Source organism: Panthera tigris, chromosome A1 (assembly GCF_018350195.1).
Source record: "Panthera tigris isolate Pti1 chromosome A1, P.tigris_Pti1_mat1.1, whole genome shotgun sequence".
Lineage (NCBI taxonomy): Eukaryota > Metazoa > Chordata > Mammalia > Carnivora > Felidae > Panthera > Panthera tigris.
This window is the reverse complement of record NC_056660.1, coordinates 1,897,521-1,916,715: the sequence shown is the minus strand read 5'-3', so window position 1 is coordinate 1,916,715 and position 19,195 is coordinate 1,897,521. Positions and strand designations below refer to the sequence as shown.

Below are 19,195 nucleotides of genomic sequence, written 5' to 3'. Positions count from 1 at the left end.
TGTTTCTGATTAAGGCTTGACAGACTGGCGGCCGGATGCGCTGAAACACTGTGTTCCGCTTTGTTTCCAGAAGAACTCTTGGAAGCATCTGGTTCGGGGAGTGAAAGGCAACAGCAGACCCTGCTGCAGTGTGTGGGCCTCCCGGGCTGCCTCCTGGCGCTCCCAGGAGCGGCTGTCGCTTCCCTGCTCACCCAGGCACCTTCCCTCCCCTGCGGGCAGGCTTCTTCCAAGGCTACCTACCCTGCTAGCATTTCTGGATCTTCCTCCCGCTGTTCTCTCAGGAAATCGAGTCTTCTGGATCCCATTCCTTTTTAAGGTGGAGAAGAGGAGTACCGCCCAGTTTCAAAGCTGGCTGTGCTGTCTTCTTCCTTGGCAAGCTGAGCAAGTGCCCGTTGGACTTGGGGAGAGAGCGGGTGTTGGAGTCCCAGGACAGCAGTGCTCGGGTGGCCAGAGATGGGGCCTTCAGTGAGCGACGGCCAGACCCTCTCTCCCTCCGTTTTAACTTTGAACTTAAATTGATAGTGGGTATGGGAAGGACTGAGACACAGGCCCACATAGACCCAGCAAGGCCCGAGTTCTACATTTCTAGTTTTTCAGCCAAAATTCATAGCTGGAATGTTAAAATGTTGGGGATATGGCTTTGCTAATGTTTGAAAAATGCTTCCTTACCAGGAAGGAGGTGGGGGAAAGATCTCCGTAGGAAATTCCTTCCTTCATACATAATAACTTTTCACTGAATTTCAATTACTCTCAGTCTTGTGTCGATGCCCATAAAATAATCGAGCTATATAGAGTGTGTGAACCCAACTTTCGTCTTCCTATGAGTTATGAGCCAGAAATTGCAGGAGCATGACTAGGTTTGCAACAGCTCTTCCCCAGAGGACCTGTGAGTGTGAGTGGTGGAGAAAATGCACCCATCTGAGGGTGACCAGGTCAGGAGAGCAAAGGCAGGTGGGGCACATGCCTGGCCAGACCACAGCCCCTTCCCCGGACCGAGAGCCCATGCGTCTGGGGCCGAGGGACAGCAAAGCTGGTTGCCAGGGAGCCGGTCCCTGGGCAAGGCTGCTGGGGAGGAGGCTCAGAGGGAGGGGCAGGATCTGGACCAGGTGGCGGGATGTCAGGTGCTGACGCAGCTGCAGTGGAGGCCCTGGCCGATCCCAGCGGACGCCGTGGGACGGTCCCAGCGTGGAGCCGCCCCAGGTCCTGCCGGGGCAGTGGGAGAGCGGTGTGGCCACGTGCCCCACCCTCACCCACTTGGCCACTTGTTAAACTGCCTCACCGCAGCCCGTGGCACATCAGACAAGATGTGGGAGATTCCCCCTTTCCAGAATTTGTTGTGGCTGGAAGCCGTTTTCAGTTCTCAGCAGTTTGCTGGTAAAATGTAAGAGGAGAAACCCCTTGGGAGAGACGCCTAAGGTGGAATGCTCTCGCCTTCAGAGCACCGAGCGTCCACCACCCTGGTGTGGGTAAAGCAGACAGACAGAGCTTCTAGACTGGGTGCGGGACGCGGAGGTCGGGGGGAGGCCTGGAAGGGGCAGGTCGAGTGCGCACAGGTTGGGTCTGCAGCGGGGGGCACGGAGCAGTCGCCGTGAAGCTCGTGGGGACCCTGGAGGCGTCTTGTGCCGCAGCTAGCGCGCCTCGTACGACGGCTCCCATCCCAGCACGCGCGGCCGTCTCGAAGGGAAAACTTCGTCCCTGCTGGCGGAGCGTGCCTTTCGTGTGAGACGTTCAGCCCTAACTGAAGCCTTCTAGAGTGTTTTCGGAGAATTCAGTTGTACGTAAGATCTTCTTGGTGCGTGGTGATGGGTGACATAAAGGCATCAAAGTCTTGTCGACGGACGTACCGCTCCGTCTGCGAGTGTTAATAATCAGTGAGTGGTCAGCGGTTCAGAGACACACAGTGGGACAGCTTTAAGATTTTGTGAACTTCCGTAGCAGAGGCTCCTGAAGAAGGGCCCAGGTATGCAAATTGGGTCACGGAGTAAAACTAGGGAGACAGGTTGATTATCACATTCCCAGCCTGCGTTTGGGGGTGGCCCTCGTTGGCGCTTTCCCTGTCTTCCCACACAGCGGGAGGCCGCCCGCCCGGGGAACCCACGGCCTCTCCCGTCTGTCTCCCAGCTGGCGGCTCCTTCCTCCTCGACTGATGTCAGGTCACAGTCCCACTCGGCCGTTCCATCACTTAGCCGTCTCTTCCTAGTGTCAGACACAGGACCGGATGCCTGACTGTCCTTCCCGTTAAACTGGGGCCACGTGCTCGCTTCAGGGCAGGGCCGCCCAACCTCGGTCTCATGTCCGCACCCACAGAACGTAGTTACTTTTGAGGGGCAGCCCGAGGTGAAGTGGAGTGGAAGAGATCGGAAGTGTCCGTCGAGACTTGCTGAAAAGAACGCGTTCCCTTCCCCTTTAGAATTATGGGAAGAAGAACAAACGTAAAACCTGGCGCTTTATACTTTTATATCTGTCCCGGGGCGGATCGGTAATAGGAGCACGAGGGACGGAGGAGCACGTGGGGTGGGGCTCAGGGGTGGCGTGGGGACGGGTAAGAGGAAGAGACAGTTCAGAGGCCCCTGGGACATGCGTGCGTGCTGCGGGAGGAAGGGCCAAGGAGGGCCCATGTGCGCCAGCCCGTGCAGGATGCTTGGAGGTGCAGGCACCTGGCGCACAATATGCTGATGTTTGAGCGCGTACCGTCCCGGAGAAGTGCCCGAGCACTGGGGCAGGATTTGGGCATTCTTGGGGGCACTTTGGTCTGCTGTTGGTGGAATGCAAACTGGTGCAGCCACCCTGGAAGACAGTGTGGAGGCTCCTCAGAAAGTTAAAGAGAGAACTGCCCTATGACCCAGCAATTGACGACTAGGTATATATCCAAAGGATACAAAAATCTAGACTTGAAGAGGTTGCATGCACCCCAAGGTTTATAGCAGCACTTCCAACAATAGCCAAATTAGGGAAAGAGCCCAAGTGCCCATCAACTGATGAATGGATAAAGCAAATGTGGTTTATATATACACGGGAGTACTACTGAGCCATCAAAAAAATAAAATCTTGCCATTTGCGGCAACGTATATGGAGCTAGCGTGTATTATGCTAAGCGAAATAAGTCAGGCAGAGAAAGAAAAATACCATATGATTTCACCCGTGTGGAATTTAAGAAATACAACAGATGAAAATAAGGGAAGAGAAGGAAAAACAAAATAAAAGCAGAGAGGGAAGCAAACCATAAGAGACTCTTAGCTCGAGAGAAAAAACAGGGTTATGGGGGGGGGTCCAGACGGGTGATGGGCATTAAGGAGGGCGCTTGTGGGGAAGAGCACTGGGTGTTGTGTGTAAGTGTTGAGTCTCTGGATTCTGCTCCTGAAACCAAAAAAGGAAACAGAAAAAGAAATGCGGTATGTAATGGCCCCTTGGCTCCACTCTACCCGCTGACCTGTGCCAGGAGGGGCATCCGACCTGCAGGGCAGAGGCCCAGGCCTTCTCCCACCAGGCAGCCCGTCCCTCCCCTCTCCCTGCACCTGTCCCCGCGCAGCCCCAGGGCCACTGCCCGTGGCGACGTTCCAAGCTGCCGGCCTGATGTCTGAGAAGCGGAGTCCCCTAGAGCGGGCGAGAGGTCACACAGAGCGACCGCGCGGGCAGCAGGCGGTGCCGGTGGCTGCGTTTAGTGCTCTCTGGCTGGCGTCTGCTGGGGTCTGTTCGCAGTCCGCGGCTGACGCTGAGGCTGGAGGAGAGACGGTGCGCGTGTCCCGGTGGGTTCGGAAATGACCCTGGATCTCCCGCAGCTGTGGGACCTAGCGGTGCCTGCACGCACGGTAGCGTCTCCGAGAGTTGGTGTCGAGGCACCACTGACCTGCTAGGTGAGCACGGGGAGCAGACGTCGAGGACGGGACACAGCCGAGCTGGACTATTTGGTGGTTCTTGACAAGCAGGTTGTCTCATCGGTGTCGCTTGGGCCTTACGAGTTGAAGCACTGCTGTGACCACAGTCGTCGTTTGTGGTCTCCCGTTGGTCTTGCTCAGTTCAGTTCCTGGATTCAGAGCTCGGTAAACATTTAAACGTGGGAGTCGCGAGTGCCCGGGCAACGGGCACGGGTGGAGAAGGTGTTCATTTGGACTCAGTCGACGGGCAGGCACCGAGGTGGTGCGCGTGTCTGGGGTCCCCCCGAAGGGCGCGGGAGCCGGCGCCCGTGCTTCTGACCCGGCAGGTGGCGCGGTCGGTGCTGACCGAAGGGCTGCGGTTCGGGTCGGCTCCCCCAGTTTTTAAATGGGTGCCAAGAGCTCCAGGGTCATCCTGAGAAGATGCGGCCCTATACCGTGTCTCTCTCCAAGCCGCCGAGAGCTCTCTGCAGCCATGACCTCATCGCATAACATAGCTGTGAAGTGGGGGGGGGGGGGGGGGGGGCAGCGTTGCCTCCCGTCTGCGGGTGGGGCATCGCCGTGCTCACCCCGCACCTCTCTCTCCGCAGCCCCGCCGCGCGTCAGGCACTCGCCCTGTCGGTCCGAGCTCTGCTTCTAAACCGGGAGCTCTGTCCTTACTGCCGTGGCCCCGTCCGCCTCGCCATGTCTCTTCGGGCCCCTCGGCCCCGGACGCGGCCCCCTCACACGCACCCACACGTCCCACTGCCCGTCCTGCTCTCCGGCACGGCCTCGCTGGGCCCCCCGTCTCGGCCCCTCCTTCCCCCCACTGTCTTGCCGAGTGTCTTGGCACCACCAAGAACGTAGGCACAGGTTACAGCCAACGTGTTTTGTCCTGCCACGCGCTGGGGATATGGCCAGGAACGGGAAACTTGATTTTGCTGTTATGCAAGCACTCAAGTTGTCCCGGCTGATGCGTTGGGTGGGTGGCTACAGCCACGAGTGACGTGGAATCCAGGCCCCAGCGGGTTCTCCCGGTCCTAGAGGAGGAGGAGGCAGACATTCAGACAGACAGATGGGGCCGGTAAAGGTCACGGGTGTGTGATGCCTCGTTCCCGGGGCCGGCAGGAGCACAGATCTGAGTCAGCCTGGACAATGCTTGGCTCGGAGGGCAGGGAGACTGGTGCATTCTCGGTGTCGGGGACAAGTGCTGTTTCCCCAGAGTGGCCCTTGGCCACAACAGCCGCTCTCTGCCCACAACAGCCCCAAGCTGCTTTCTCACTGTCCTGGGGTCTTCCTGCACCCTCAGCCCTTTTCTCTCCTGTCTGAGCCACGGGGTCCCCTTGGCCATGCTCTCCCGCCCCTGAGACCCCCTCTGTGTGTTCCGCCCTCGTCTCCAGGAGGCTGGCCTCCGAGGTGTTCTCTCTCCTGTCCCGTCCATCCTGTTTGCCCACAGCTCTGCTGAGCCGACTCACAGGTGTGTTCCCTCCTGTCTCCCGTGCACTCTGGCCTGTCTTACGCCTCCAGTTCTGCCCCAAACCGATCTCGTGGCTCCGTGTCCCTGCCTTCCAAGAGGGCCAAAACCCGGGGACAGTCAGGCCCAGCCTGTGGCTCCCTCTCTGCTGTCTCTCATGTCCCTGCTGGCCCCTCGGCCTGTTCTCCACGCACCCCCCCCCACCCCCCCACCCCAGGCCTCTGCTGCTTTGACGGTTCCACCTGCCAAGAATACCTTTCCTCTGCTGTGCCTTCCATCTGCCCAATTTCGGGCCGACCTTGGGGAGCCAGCTGTATTGCCGTCTGTTCCACGAACAGTCAGTCCCTGGTGCCCTCGCTCTGAGCCGGAAGAATCCGTCTCCTCTGACCCTCTTTCCTATTCCCCGACCCTTGTCTGCTGTGTTTCCCATGGCGGGTCCAGCTTGCCTCCTGTTCATCTCGCAGGCAGTTTTCGGAGGCCGTGTCCTGTGCTGGGCACTGCTCCAAGGGCTCTTTCGGGGTCTGTCTCTCTTTCTCCCACTAGACCAGGGGCCCAGCCGCAAGTTCCCAACTACCAGAGCGAGCACTGGGCACTGCGAACAGTAGGCCTTCAGCCAGCTCTTCATAAATGACTCTGGCAACCCTCCCCTCCCCTGGGGGCGGGTCACTCCCTCTCCCAGTTAGCCTGCGGGTGGGCTGGAGCTGCAGCCAGGGTCCCTGACTTCAACTAGTTTTCACGTTAAACTGTTCTAGTCATAGGTTTACCCACAGAGCAGAACTTATCAGTCCAACCGGAAGTTTCCTAAGGAGAAGCAGAACTTAGCTTCTTTCTGGTCCACCATCAGAACACCTGTTTGTCCGTCACATACTCTCTATAGCCCGTGGTTCAGTGTGCGTTAAGCATGTGTCGTGGGCACCTGAGGGCATCTCATGCAGACATTTCACGGTGCAGGCCCCCAGCAGGCACAGAGAGGTGAACATTGCAGCATCGGAAGTCCCCGAGGGGCTCTGTGGGAAGATGTCATGCGTTTGTACCTCCCAGTGAAGCATCTGTGTGCTTCCCCCGCCCCGCCCAGGAGATGGCCGGCAGGGCTCTCAAGCAGACTGGCAGCCGGAGCATCGAAGCCGCCCTGGAGTACATCAGCAAGATGGGCTACCTGGACCCCAGGAATGAGCAGATTGTGCGAGTCATTAAGCAGACCTCCCCAGGTGAGCTCAGACCCGCAGCCCTGGGGGAGGGAGATTTGCCATCGAAAAGCACAAATCCGTTTGCAGGAAGGGAGGTTCAGTGTGGCCCTGGTCAACAGATTGTCTCTTGGCACGTTGCCCTGCTCTGCACTCAGGGCCTAGAAGGGGAGGCAGCGGGGGCAGATCCTGGGACTTCCCTGGGTGCTCCCTCTCCCCGTGTGAAGTAATCTGGGGTACTTCCTGCGGCCGGTGGCTGCGGACAGGTTTTGTGTTACAGAGGTTGGAAAACTCAGTGGATATTAAAGTTAGGCAACGCGCAGAGTGAGATCTAAAGTGGGCTTTTTACTTTCTCTTGGGCCTGTGAGGGAGTCTGTTTATTAAAAGGAAGGTTTATTTCACGGATTTTTAAAACACGCCTTTTCTCACACAGGAGCCTCAGAGCAGGCTGGCAGGCGCCTCCCTGGGCTGGATGCCACGGGCAGTGGCGCTGGGACAGCCCCTTTAGTGACCCCCAGGAAGGGCCAGAGGCACCAGCACCAAATGCTCTACCTCACTGGCTGTCAGTGAATGTTCCTCTTAGAGGATGAACAGATGGGAGAATTTTTGGTAGCTGAGGTCCTGAGTGTGATAAGGGACTCACGCCATTCAGCCAAAGGAGCTTTCCCACTTCGTCCGTCGAGTGAGAAGTTGTGTCTTCGTTGTTAAACTTTTGTTTTCTCGTTGATAGGAGGCTCGTATTAAACTGCTGCCTGCTGGCAGTCCATTTCCAGATTCTTGGAGTCCCAGGGTCTGTGTTGCCGCAGACCCACATCTGTAACGATTCTCTCCTACGTGTGCCTTTGACACATGTTCTTAGCCCAGGAAAACAGGTTGTGGGCTCTGCCGGGTCCCCCCACGAGGGGCTCTGACCCACAAGGCAGCCCGGGTTTGCCAGAGCAGAGTTCAGCCTGCGTCGGGCGGCCTCGAGCGGCGGAAGAGCCTGCGCAGCGGTGTCCGCCCCCAAGGACGCGGCTAGCGCCGGGAGCCGGCCCGCGAGAGCCGTTCCCCTCTAACGCCGTGTCCGCGTTCTTTCCGCTGCAGGGAAGGGCATCGCGCCGGCCCCCGGGCCGCGGAGGCCGAGCTTCGAAGGAACAGGCGACCCCTTCCCGCCCTACCATCAGATGAGCGGGGCAGCCTACGAGGGCAGCGGTCCGCTGGAGGAGGTGCCCCGGCAGTACGTGGACTTTCTTTTCTCCGGAAGCGCGCGCAGCGTGCCCGGCGGCCATCAGCACCAGCCCAAAGGCTACGCGGCCAACCTGGAGTCCGCGGGGATGAGCTTCCCGGTGGCCGCGCCGGCGGGCCAAGCCCTCCCGCTGCAAGGCCCCCCCTACAGGCCGCACCTGCTGGTGCCGGGGGAGCCGCTGGGCTACGGCCTCCAGCGCAGCCCCTCCTTCCAAAACAAGGAGGCGGGAGCGTACGCGAGCCCGGCCGCCAAGGGCCCCGCGGTGCAGGTGCAGGTGCAGCCGGGCGCCGGCCACGCGTTTCCGGCCGCGGGAGCGGCGGCCGGTCTGTACCTGCCCCACCCGCACCACAAGCAGGCCCACCAGGTGCACGTGATGGGCTCCCGGGGCCAGGTGTTCGCCAGCGACAGCCCCCCCCAGAGTCTGATGGCGCCCTCCAGGAACAGCCTCAACGTGGACCTGTACGACCTGAGCGGCGCCCCCGTCCAGCAGTGGCAGGCCTCCACCCTGTCCCGCCGCGACTCTCTGCAGAAGCCGGGCCTGGAGGCACCCCCCCGCCAGCACGTGGCCTTCCTGCCCGAAGGCCCGGTCCCCAGCAGGACCAACTCCTTCAACAGCCACCAGCCGCCCGTGGCCGTGCCCATGCGGGCGGGCGTGCCCGGCAAGACGGAGCCCTCCGTGCCCTCCCCCAACACCATCACGGCCGTGACGGCCGCCCACATCCTGCACCCGGTCAAGAGCGTGAGGGTGATGCGGCCCGAGCCCCAGACGGCCGTGGGGCCCTCGCACCCGGCCTGGGTGCCCGCGCCCGCGCCCGCGCCCGCGCCCGGGGTGGAGGGTCTGGACTCGAAGGACGAGCACTCCCTGCCGCTGGGGGGCGCCGGTGCGTACCCGCTGGACGTGGAGTACGGCGGCCCGGACCTGAGGTGCCCGCCCCCGCCCTACCCCAAGCACCTGCTGCCGCACAGCAAGTCCGAGCAGTACGACGTGGACGGCCTGTGCGCCGGCGTGGAGCAGAGCCTGCGGGGGGGCCCGGCCGCCGAGCCCGCCGACCGGAGCGACAAGAGCCACAAAGGCGCCAAAGGGGAGAGGCCGGGGAAGGATAAAAAGCAGATCCAGACCTCGCCTGTCCCCGTTCGGAAAGCCAGCAGGGACGAGGAGAAGAGGGAGTCGCGCATCAAGAGCTACTCACCGTATGCGTTCAAGTTCTTCATGGAGCAGCACGTGGAGAATGTCATAAAAACCTACCAGCAGAAGGTCAACCGGAGGCTGCAGCTGGAGCAGGAAATGGCGAAAGTAAGCTGTCCTCGGGTTCCCGCCGCCGGCCCGGCTCTTCTCCAAATTGGCGGTGGCGCTCACAGCCGAACCTCTGTTATGCTTCTGCTTTGCCCCGTTATTACAAACGGTTCGCGTCCCGGGGCGATGGTGTGGTTATGGGGCCAACAGCTTGGAGGGATGACCGATGGTGCAGGCTCCCTCACGGGTCCCCCCCCCCCCCCCGGCTCTGTCGGGGGGGCCGTGAGCACTGCGCCTGACCCAGCCGGTGGGCACGTGACCACGGCGATATTTTTATTTCATTTTCTTTCATTTCATTTTGCTATTTTATTTTACTTACTTGTTTTACTTCCTTTTACTCATTTTATTTTATTTTTTGAGAGAGAGAGTGGGAGAGCGTGCGTGCACATGCAAGCAGGGGAGGGGCAGAGGAGGAGAGAGAGAAAATCCTAAGCAGGCCCCGTGCTCCAGGCCGCAGCCTGAGGCGGGGCTCAATCCCACAACTTTGGGATTATGACCTGAGCTGAAATCAAGTCACACTCAACCGGCTGAGCCACCCAGGCGCCCCAGCAAATAGTATTTTAAATATACCTTAGTTGACACTAAACTGCTAGAGAAGGTAATTAATGAAATGATTTAAATTAAAATCTTACAGTAAATTTAAATCACACAAAGCCAGCGATTTCAAATTCTAAAAATCAGATCTGTGCTCTTACTTTCTGCTGCCCCATTTTCATTGACTTTTCTTTGTTCCCATTTTCCCTGAGCTGTTAAAATATTAGATTGCGCTGAGAGTCCGGGGAATGCTGTGGTCTGCTTTGCCAACGGTGTTTGTTTCTAGAGGTTTCCTGAGAGCCTAAAGTCGCCGGTTTTGTCCTCCCTTTAGAGTCCAGATTTGTGTCTACATTAAGTAGATGAAGAGCAAACCCAGTTGTTGTCTTGCTTGTAGTATACTGGACCCATACGTGTTCTTGGTTCTGTAAATCGAGTCAGGACCCTCGCGGTTCTCAGCTGTCTCCCGCCCTGGCTGTTTCCTCCCGTGGGCTCCTCTGACGTGACTTCCTTGTTCCCCTTCTCCACAGGCTGGACTCTGTGAAGCTGAACAGGCACAGATGAGGAAGATCCTCTACCAGAAGGAATCTAACTACAACAGGCTGAAGAGGGCCAAAATGGATAAGTCCATGTTTGTGAAAATCAAAACCCTGGGGATCGGTGCCTTTGGAGAAGTGTGCCTTGCTTGTAAGGTGGACACGCACGCCCTCTACGCCATGAAGACCCTCAGGAAGAAGGACGTCCTGAACCGGAATCAGGTGGCCCACGTCAAGGCCGAGAGGGACATCCTGGCTGAGGCAGACAACGAGTGGGTGGTCAAGCTCTACTATTCCTTCCAAGACAAGGACAGCCTGTACTTCGTGATGGACTACATCCCGGGGGGGGACATGATGAGCCTGCTGATCCGGATGGAGGTCTTCCCCGAGCACCTGGCCCGGTTCTACATCGCAGAGTTGACCCTGGCCATTGAGAGCGTCCACAAGATGGGCTTCATCCACCGAGACATCAAGCCAGACAACATTTTGATAGATCTCGATGGTCACATCAAACTGACGGATTTTGGCCTCTGCACTGGGTTCAGGTGGACTCACAATTCCAAATACTACCAGAAAGGTATTGTCCTAGATACGCCGCACCCACCTTCTACGTCTAGATAGGACCAGACTCAGGCAGCTGTTTCGCATCCTGGTGGCTCCTGGTCATTTTGAAATTATCTGTTTAATATAAGTTAGCGTGACCTCCTTTTCTCCCTAAAGCAGTAGCATGATACGTGTAAAAGAAGTTTTTTGAAGTTAACGGATTTAAGTTTTACTGTAGCATTTTTAGGACAATAGTCTACGGGGTGTCATGGGAACGTGGTTAGGAACCATCACTCTGCCCTTATAAAATGAGCCTTAAAAGTCTCACCACCTCGCAAAGAGTCCTAATGGCGAACGTGAATGTGTCTATAGGCGTCAGTAAGTCCAGGTGAAGGTATAGACTAGGCAGGTTGGGTGTAACTCCATCTGCTGTAGGTCTGCCGGCCATTATCTTATTTATGGCTCAGTTTCTGGAAATAGTGGTCTTAATGCGATGGCTCGGCTTCTGTTACTTTTTTTTAACCCTATTTTTTTTTCTCAGTAATCTCTACACCCAATGTGGAGATCGAACTCACAATCCCAAGATCAAGAGTTGCACGCTGTATGGACTGAGCCAGCCAAGAGCTCTTCTATTTTTTAACTCAAAACTAATCCTATACGTTTAACTCGTTCCCATTTTCTGGTATTTCAGTCACTTTTGTTTATCTTTTTTAAATCCTCTCATGCTTTTCCGTGGTTCTCTTGAAACACGTCCTGTCCAACAGGTAGTAGGCCTCTGAGACTGGCCTGAGTGTTACGCATGACGTCCCCAAGTTACGTGAGCCTTTCTTCCACAGCATCACACTGCTACCCCGCGTAGCACCCAGCTCGTCATCGCTTCATCTTTTTTTTTTTAAGTTTATGTATTTGTTTTTGAAAGAGAGAGGGAGAGAAAGAGAATCCCAAGCAGGCTTTGTGCTGTCAGCGCAGACCCCGACACGGGGCTCGAACCCACGAACCGTGAGATCACGACCTGAGCTGAAACCAAGAGTCAGATGCTTAGCCAGCTGAGCCGCTCGGGCGCCCCTCGTGTGTTCTGTCGTAGTGTTTGTGTTTCCTCACGGCTCCTCGCGGCTCGAGTCTCAGACCCAGGAATCACAGGCCACCCCTGCAGAGCAGTTGGGGAGGATTCTTTCTCTTAACATGCCGGGAGCTGAACCGAATTACTTTCCCCTTTGAAGTTGTGGATTTGCTGCGTTGTTGAACAGTGCAAATTCACCTGGGTTTTTATTCTCTTCTTTGACTGCCGCCGATTCCGGGGTGAAAGGGAGCCACATCAGGCAGGACAGCATGGAGCCCAGTGACCTCTGGGACGACGTGTCTAACTGTCGATGTGGAGACCGGCTGAAGACGCTGGAGCAGAGAGCCCGGAAGCAGCACCAGAGGTGTCTGGCCCACTCCCTGGTTGGGACCCCAAATTACATCGCACCGGAAGTGCTGCTGCGAAAAGGTATGCGCTTCCGGCCACAGCCACGACCTCTAAGAGTCTCTGGCTCCAGCTTTCTGAGACTCCGAATGGTCTCGCTGTACGTTTATCCTCATGGAAGCCTGAGAGGGAAACGATTTCCTTAACAAGCAGGCCTCCAGCGCACCGCGCGTCGGTTCTGTAGCTGCTCCTGCTTCCGGCGAGAAAGACGACGGACGTCCGCCATTAGGCCTACCTCGCTAGCCCCCCCTTGGGCCGGGAAGGGATGGAGTGGGTGTAGGGTGTGGAGTGGGCGTGGGCTTTCCGTCTAGACCCCAAGAGAAATCTCTTCGCACCTGGTTTTTAAGAACCAACCGTGAGGTCACCCGGACACTTCTCGGTCTGCCTGAGCCATACTCTCGCTTTGACTCTTCCTTGCCCGGGCTCCCAGCTGCTCCTACCAAATTCCACTGGTTGTCCAGTATGTCAAAACACAAATAGTGTCTCCCTCCGCTTCTCTCTGCTAGTCCAGGATCGCTGGAGGGTGACATTTGGGGACGGTGGTGCGCATAAAAGTACAAGTGTTCGGTAAGATCGGCCTCCGTGTGGATGCTGTGTTCTACCAACGACGGCATTTGGTTGAGTACAGGAGGAACCTTTCAGTGATCAGTCGCGTGGCTCACGGCCACGGTGTGATACGTCCAGGGATCGGTGACCTGTCCTTTCACACGTGTGGTTTCGGGTCTATGGAGTCTGTTCAGACCCGAGTTTTCTCGGTCGGCCGTGGAAATCCAAGGCAAATCACCTAACCACTCACTCAGAGCCACTGGCGTCACAAGAACTGCCTTGAGAGGTGGTTGTGATGATCAGCCTCACCGCCCAGTAACGGCCTCATTCTCTCCTTCCTGTGGTGGCGTCTCCCCCATCCCCTTCCCACTGTCTGCAGCACCCCAACACGTGCAGGAGTCCGGGAACTAGGGGGCAGATTTCCCCTTCTCCCCCACCCCCACCCCCCTGCCTCCAGTGCCAGGCTGGGGTGGAAGGCGTGGGACGGAGGGAGAACAGAGTTGGCAAATGCTGCTGGCGGGTCCCAAGGCCCAGTTCAGGTTAGCGGGGACGAGGTGACACCAAGACTGGAGCATAGCTGGGACTGGGATGCAGAGCTTTGAAGGAAAAGTGAGAGAAGATCAAAGAAAAATGAGCCTGTCCTCCTGCCTCGGTGAGGCTGGTCCTGTCCAAGCCGCAGGGTGCCCCGGCCTCAGCTGCCGCGTCTCGGGAGCTCCGTGACCAAGGGCCTGGCTCTGGTAGCGCCTCATGCTGGGTCTCAGGGGACAGTTGTTTCCTTTGCCAAAGGGCACTCTCTCTCTTCCTCTTCTCATCCCTCACCTCCTTCCAAAACTGACTTCGCCAGCGTCCCCGGGAAGCCCTCGCGACTGGCCGCAGCTGACCGTTCACCGGTGTAGCACTGTTTTTCAGCCAGTACTCTTTTCATTTGTGTCTTTGTGTCCTTTAAGAACCTAAAATCCCGGTTGCAATGTTACTAACAACAATAATAATAATCTTTTAAGATGAAGAAGTCTTATTACAAAAGCATCCCGTGCATATCACAGACGAATGAGAGAAAATAAGAGGAAATCTGTCAGGTCCCCGGCAGGTGTCCCATCCAGCCTTCTGTTCTGAGCCACAAAGCATGTACGCTGCGTGAACGCGCTTTCCCCCTTCACAGCAAATTAGTATTGGAGACTTTCCCCAAATTCTTCTCTAGGAGTCATGCATGCCCGTGTTGGAATTGAGTGAGCCTTTGTCTTTCAGGGTACACGCAGCTCTGTGACTGGTGGAGTGTTGGCGTGATTCTCTTCGAGATGCTGGTGGGACAGCCACCCTTCTTGGCCCCGACTCCCACGGAGACCCAGCTGAAGGTAGGAACGAAGCAGCCCCGTGCAGGAGGCATGCACCTGCTTGCTGCAAACACGCGTGGTTTTCTGATGAAGCCCCGAATGTCTGGTCAACGTTGGACCTTTTATTCTGAGTAGCGTAGGAGCGTCAGTTGCATGCTGTCAAAGTGTTACTGTTATCAGCTCTATAAAATTTTTGTTTAGTCAAGTGAAGCCGCACCGTTAGACCCGTGTACCTCCATTTTCTGTTGCCACCTGTGCCTACCGGGCAAAAGACACTGAAACCTTTAGGAACTGGATTTAAAGAAATCAGTTGTTTGGATGTTTTATCAACAGTAATCTGTTCACAGATTATCAACTATGCGGTCAGGCTTGCAGTACGTATTCCTAATATTAATTTGAAATAATTAAGTCCTCTGTCCATCATTTAATACTAAATAGTTTTAGAATGATAGCTATTTAGGAGCACCTGGGCGGCTCAGTCAGGCATCCGACTTCGGCCTGGGTCATGATCTCACGGTTCATGAGTTCAAGCCCCACATTAGGCTCTGTGCTATCAGGGCGGAGCCTGCTTTGGATCCTGTGTCCCCCTTTCTCTCTCTGCCCCTTCCCTGCTCGCCTGCTCGTGCTGTCTTCAAAGTAAATAAGCATTTAAAAGGAGTGATAGCCATTTGTCCTCTGATATAAATGAGTTGATTACTTAAGAAGGATTGAATTGAGAATCTGATGGAATCTTTGGAACCTCTTTTTTTTTTTTTTTTTTTTTTTTTTTTGAGAGAAGAGCATGTGTGTGTGAGCAGGGCAGGGGGAGAGAGAGACAGAGAGAGAGAGAGAATGAATCTTAAACAGACTCCACACCCAGCACAGAGCCCAGTGCGGGGCTCCATCTTGAGACCTTGATTGAGATCATGACCTGAGCCAAAATCAAGAGTCAGACACTTAACCGACTGAGCCGCCCAGGCGCCCCTGGTACTTCTTTGAACTTACCCACCAGCATGCGTGTTTACTAACAGTTCTGTGAAGTATTCATGTGTCCCAGAGTCTGTGTTAGACCCTAAATTAATGATCCCTTATTTAGCAAAACCCTAAATGAAGGTTTAGTTTCCACTCTGGTAACAATAAAATTGGAATTTGACATTATCTGCATCCTAATTGAATTGCCAAACCAGCCACTAATTTACTAATTTGCCTGCGTGATGATAACCCAGTATTTTTATTGTGATAAAATTTACCACTTTAACCAGCTTTAATTTTACAGCCCAGTGGCATTAAGTCCACTCACAGTGTTGTGCGACTCTAACCGCTACCTGTCTCCAGATACTTTGATCCTCCCAAACAGAAACTGTACCCAGGGAACAGCAGCTCCCCATTCCTGCCTCCTCCGGACCCCATAACCCCTCTTCTGGTCTCTGGGAAGTTGCCTGTTCGAGGCACCTCATTTCACGACTGGCTTCTTTCCCTGAGCATCATGTCTTCAGAGTTCATCCACGTTGTAGCATGTGTCACAACTTCCTTCCTTGCTGAGGCTGAGGAATATTCCGTTGTGTGTGTAAACCACATTTATTTACCCGTCATCTGGTGGTGCACACTTGGGTCGTTTCTACCTTTCGGCTGACGCGAAGAACGTATTCAAGAATCTGCGTCCCTGCTCTCATTTTTGCAGCTTTATACCCAGAAGTGCGATGGCCAGATCACAGGGTCATTCTGTGTTTAACGTCTTGAGGAGCCACCAAACTGTTCGGTACAGTGGCTGCCTGATCGTACACGTCCGTCACCAGTGCACAGGGTTCCAGTCTCTTCCGTCTTCATCGACTTCCTTTAAGTTGTCATCCTGTGGGTGTGAGGTGGTATCTTATTGTGGCTCTGATTTATATTTCCCTGATGATTAGCAACTGAACCTTTGTTCGTGTGCTTATTGGACATCTGTACATCTTCTTTGGAGAATGTCTATTTAAGTCTTTTGCCCTTTTTAAATCGTTGTTTTTGTTGTTGAACTGTAGGAGTTCTTTATATATTCTGGACATTAATCCCTGATCAGAGAAACACTTTGCAAATATATTTTCCCATTCTGGGAGTTACCTTTCCACTCTGTTCATGGTGTCCTTTGGTGCATAAAAGTTTGAAATTTTGCTGAAGTCCGTTTTAGGTACTTTTTTGTTGCCTGTGCTTTTGGTGTCTTCCAAGAGATCATTGCCATATCTAATGTCATGAGTATTTTCCCATTTTCTTCTATGACTTTTACAGTTTTCTGTTACAGTTCTATGACTAGAACATCTACTCAAGTTCAGACCAGCCCCCCCACCTATACACTCAGCTACCTCCATGCCTCACCCAGTGCCCCCTCACCCCGGCCCGTAGCCCATTAGTTTGGCCTTGCTTTACCCTGACTCTGAGTATAGATGATAAAGAAGGCCCTTCAGTTTCTTCTTCACGGTAGCCACGTTTCGTAACCAGTATATTTGCCGAACATGTCGATGGCTAGTCTGTGCAGTTGACTGTGAACATGAGGCGAAGGCCACAGGGCCAGCACCTTTATTCTCCTTGTCTGTAGGGTTGCCTTGTTTGTTTGTTTGTTTAACTGACACTCCAGCTGAACATGTCTCAGCCGGAAGTACTGAATGAGAACCGTGATGATTCTCCCAGAGGGTCAGCCTCTTCGTTCTTATGGAAATCAGAAAATTCTCCCGCTGACGTGTATTCCTGATCCAAGAAAATCCGTGTCTTTTGGTCTGTATTTGGCTTCATGCCCCTCTGCCTCAGCCGGTGAGCCCCCTCCTCGGCGGCACTGGCCTTTGACAGCTGCTCAGGGTGGCGCCGGTGCTCCTGTTCTAATCGTTCTCCCATCACGAAGGTGAAAGTATTTAAAAGCCACCTCGTCACGTAGGCTCACAACGGCCTCACGTTGACCGTGAAAAGCGCACAGAGAGGAAAACTTTGGTTCTGTCGTTTCTGCAGGTGATAAACTGGGAGAACACGCTCCACATTCCAGCCCAGGTCAAGCTGAGCGCCGAAGCCCGGGACCTTATCACCAAACTGTGCTGTGCTGCTGACCAGCGCCTGGGGAGGAACGGGGCCGACGATCTGAAGGCCCACCCCTTCTTCGGGGCCATCGACTTCTCCAGTGACATCCGGAAGCAGCCGGCCCCCTATGTGCCCAAGATCAGCCACCCCATGGACACCTCCAACTTTGACCCCGTAGACGAAGAGAGCCCTTGGAACGACGCTAGCGAAGACAGCACTAAGGCCTGGGACACGCTCACCTCTCCCAACAACAAACACCCTGAGCACGCATTTTACGAATTCACTTTCCGGAGGTTCTTTGATGACAACGGCTATCCCTTTAGGTGCCCAAAGCCTTCGGGAGCAGACGCTTCACAGGCCGAGGACTCTGACGTGGAAAATTCCGATACGGGGGATCAGACCGAAGGGTGCCAGCCAGTGTATGTGTAGACTCCGCTCCGCCGACGCCCTGCCTCCGCGGGGTCCCGGGGGGCCCGCGGCCGGTCTCCCCGCAGGCCCGGTGGACAGCTGAGCTCAGCCGCGTTCAAGGTGGGTTGAGTCTGGCAGCGGAAGTTCTGGTCTTCGCCAAAACCCCCAAAAGAAACAAGAAAGCTTTTTACGCGAGGACTCAAGCCTAACAGGTTCCGAATGATGGGGGTGGGGGGCGGGTGTCAACATTGCTTTCAATTGGCTTTCGAGGACCTTCACTGCATTAAAACAATATTTTTAAAACTTAGTACAGTTTAGAAAGAGCACTTATTTTGTTTATAGCCATTTTCTTACTAAATTATAGGGATTAACTTTGACAAATCATGCTGCTGTTATTTTCTACATTTGTATTTTATCCATAGCACTTATTCACATTTAGGAAAAGACATAAAAACTGAAGAACATGTGATAAGAAATCTCTGTGCAATAATGTGTAAAAAAAAAAAAAAAGATAACACTGTTCTGATATTACTGATGCCATTTTATTCACACAATGGTTTTTGTTTTATATTTTTTCCCACATTTCAAAATTGTGATATAATGTTAAAAGCTGCTTTTTTTTTTTTTTTTTTTTGCTTTTTGCATATTATAGTATAATAGAAAGTGTGAGCAAGGTGATCATGTGGGTGTGATTTCAGATGTCTGGTGTGTAGAGAGTACTGCATGAGCAGGGTTTTTCTATTATAAAATTACCATATCTTGCCATTCACAGCAGGTTCTGTGAATATGTTTTTACTGAGTATCTTTAAATGAGATGTTCTAGACAGTGTGCCGATAATGTATCGTGTGGGTGACTTCTTCGCTATGATTGTAACCCTTACTGTTTTGTTAAAGAAACGCAGATGTGTAACAGAAGCGATCTGTGTGTGTGTGTCTTGGGGGGCAAACTTCAACATTTGTCATATACTAAACTCGTATACATCAAAAGGGATTAATTTAGCCATGCCAAAAATTTTAAGTTCATCCTGGGACTGTGTCCGTTTCGCTCGTCCGGACACTCTCACTGGCATCGCTGACACGTGGAACCCAGTGGCTGCGACCTACTGCCACTGAGAGGTTTCGTGACGTCGTTCCTCCTGTGGTCTTGGACAGCTGAGGTATTGCTACCAGGATGAAATTTAGTTCTTCCACATTTCTGTGTGTGTGTGTGTGTGTGTGTGTGTGTGTGCGTGTGCTTTGAAGTATCAAACTTAACTGGGTTTTAACAGTACATTTTTCTAATCTTTGTAAAACAGCAAGGATTATTCAAAGTGACATTGGAATAAAAAAAAAAATGAAGCCATACATATTTTCTTAGAAGTGTAGATGTATATATAACTACATAGATAAACACACCAAATATTCCTTTTTTCAAATTAGTATGATTCCTATTTAAAGTGATTTATATCTGAGTTAAAAGTTCAATTCTTTTTTGCTTTTTAAAAACCTGACGCATCGTATTTTTCATTATATTATTCCACATATTTTTCCTCGAAGTTTTTAGCATAACGTATCCATTATTTAGTGTATATCTAGGCAACAACACTTATAAGTTTATCAGTGTCTAAACGAAACAAACAAACAAAACTGTACTGGTTTACATTGTATGAATGGCAAATTCTGAAGTCTGCTGTGCTTGTACTGTGACTCAGTATTTTCGCTATTTTGTAGTAAAGCCCGTTATTTACAGCGCTCTGACATACTTTCATGTGGTAGGTTCTTTCTCAGGAACTCAATTTAACTATTATTT

The 19,195-nt window shown here is 53.8% G+C and overlaps 1 protein-coding gene across 2 annotated transcripts in view; it reads left to right on the top strand.

The window, feature by feature from the left end:
* Positions 1 to 18,910, top strand: part of LATS2 (large tumor suppressor kinase 2) — a 76,244-nt gene extending 57,334 nt beyond the window's left edge. For both annotated transcript variants that reach the window (XM_042979064.1, XM_042979139.1), the window contains 6 exons: positions 6,401 to 6,533; positions 7,593 to 9,028; positions 10,090 to 10,672; positions 11,945 to 12,127; positions 13,895 to 14,001; positions 16,933 to 18,910. In XM_042979064.1, the coding sequence (XP_042834998.1) occupies positions 6,401 to 6,533; positions 7,593 to 9,028; positions 10,090 to 10,672; positions 11,945 to 12,127; positions 13,895 to 14,001; positions 16,933 to 17,427 (2,937 nt within the window). In that variant the 3' untranslated portion in view covers positions 17,428 to 18,910. The remainder of the gene's footprint in view (positions 1 to 6,400; positions 6,534 to 7,592; positions 9,029 to 10,089; positions 10,673 to 11,944; positions 12,128 to 13,894; positions 14,002 to 16,932) is intronic.
* Positions 18,911 to 19,195: the final 285 nt, after the last annotated feature.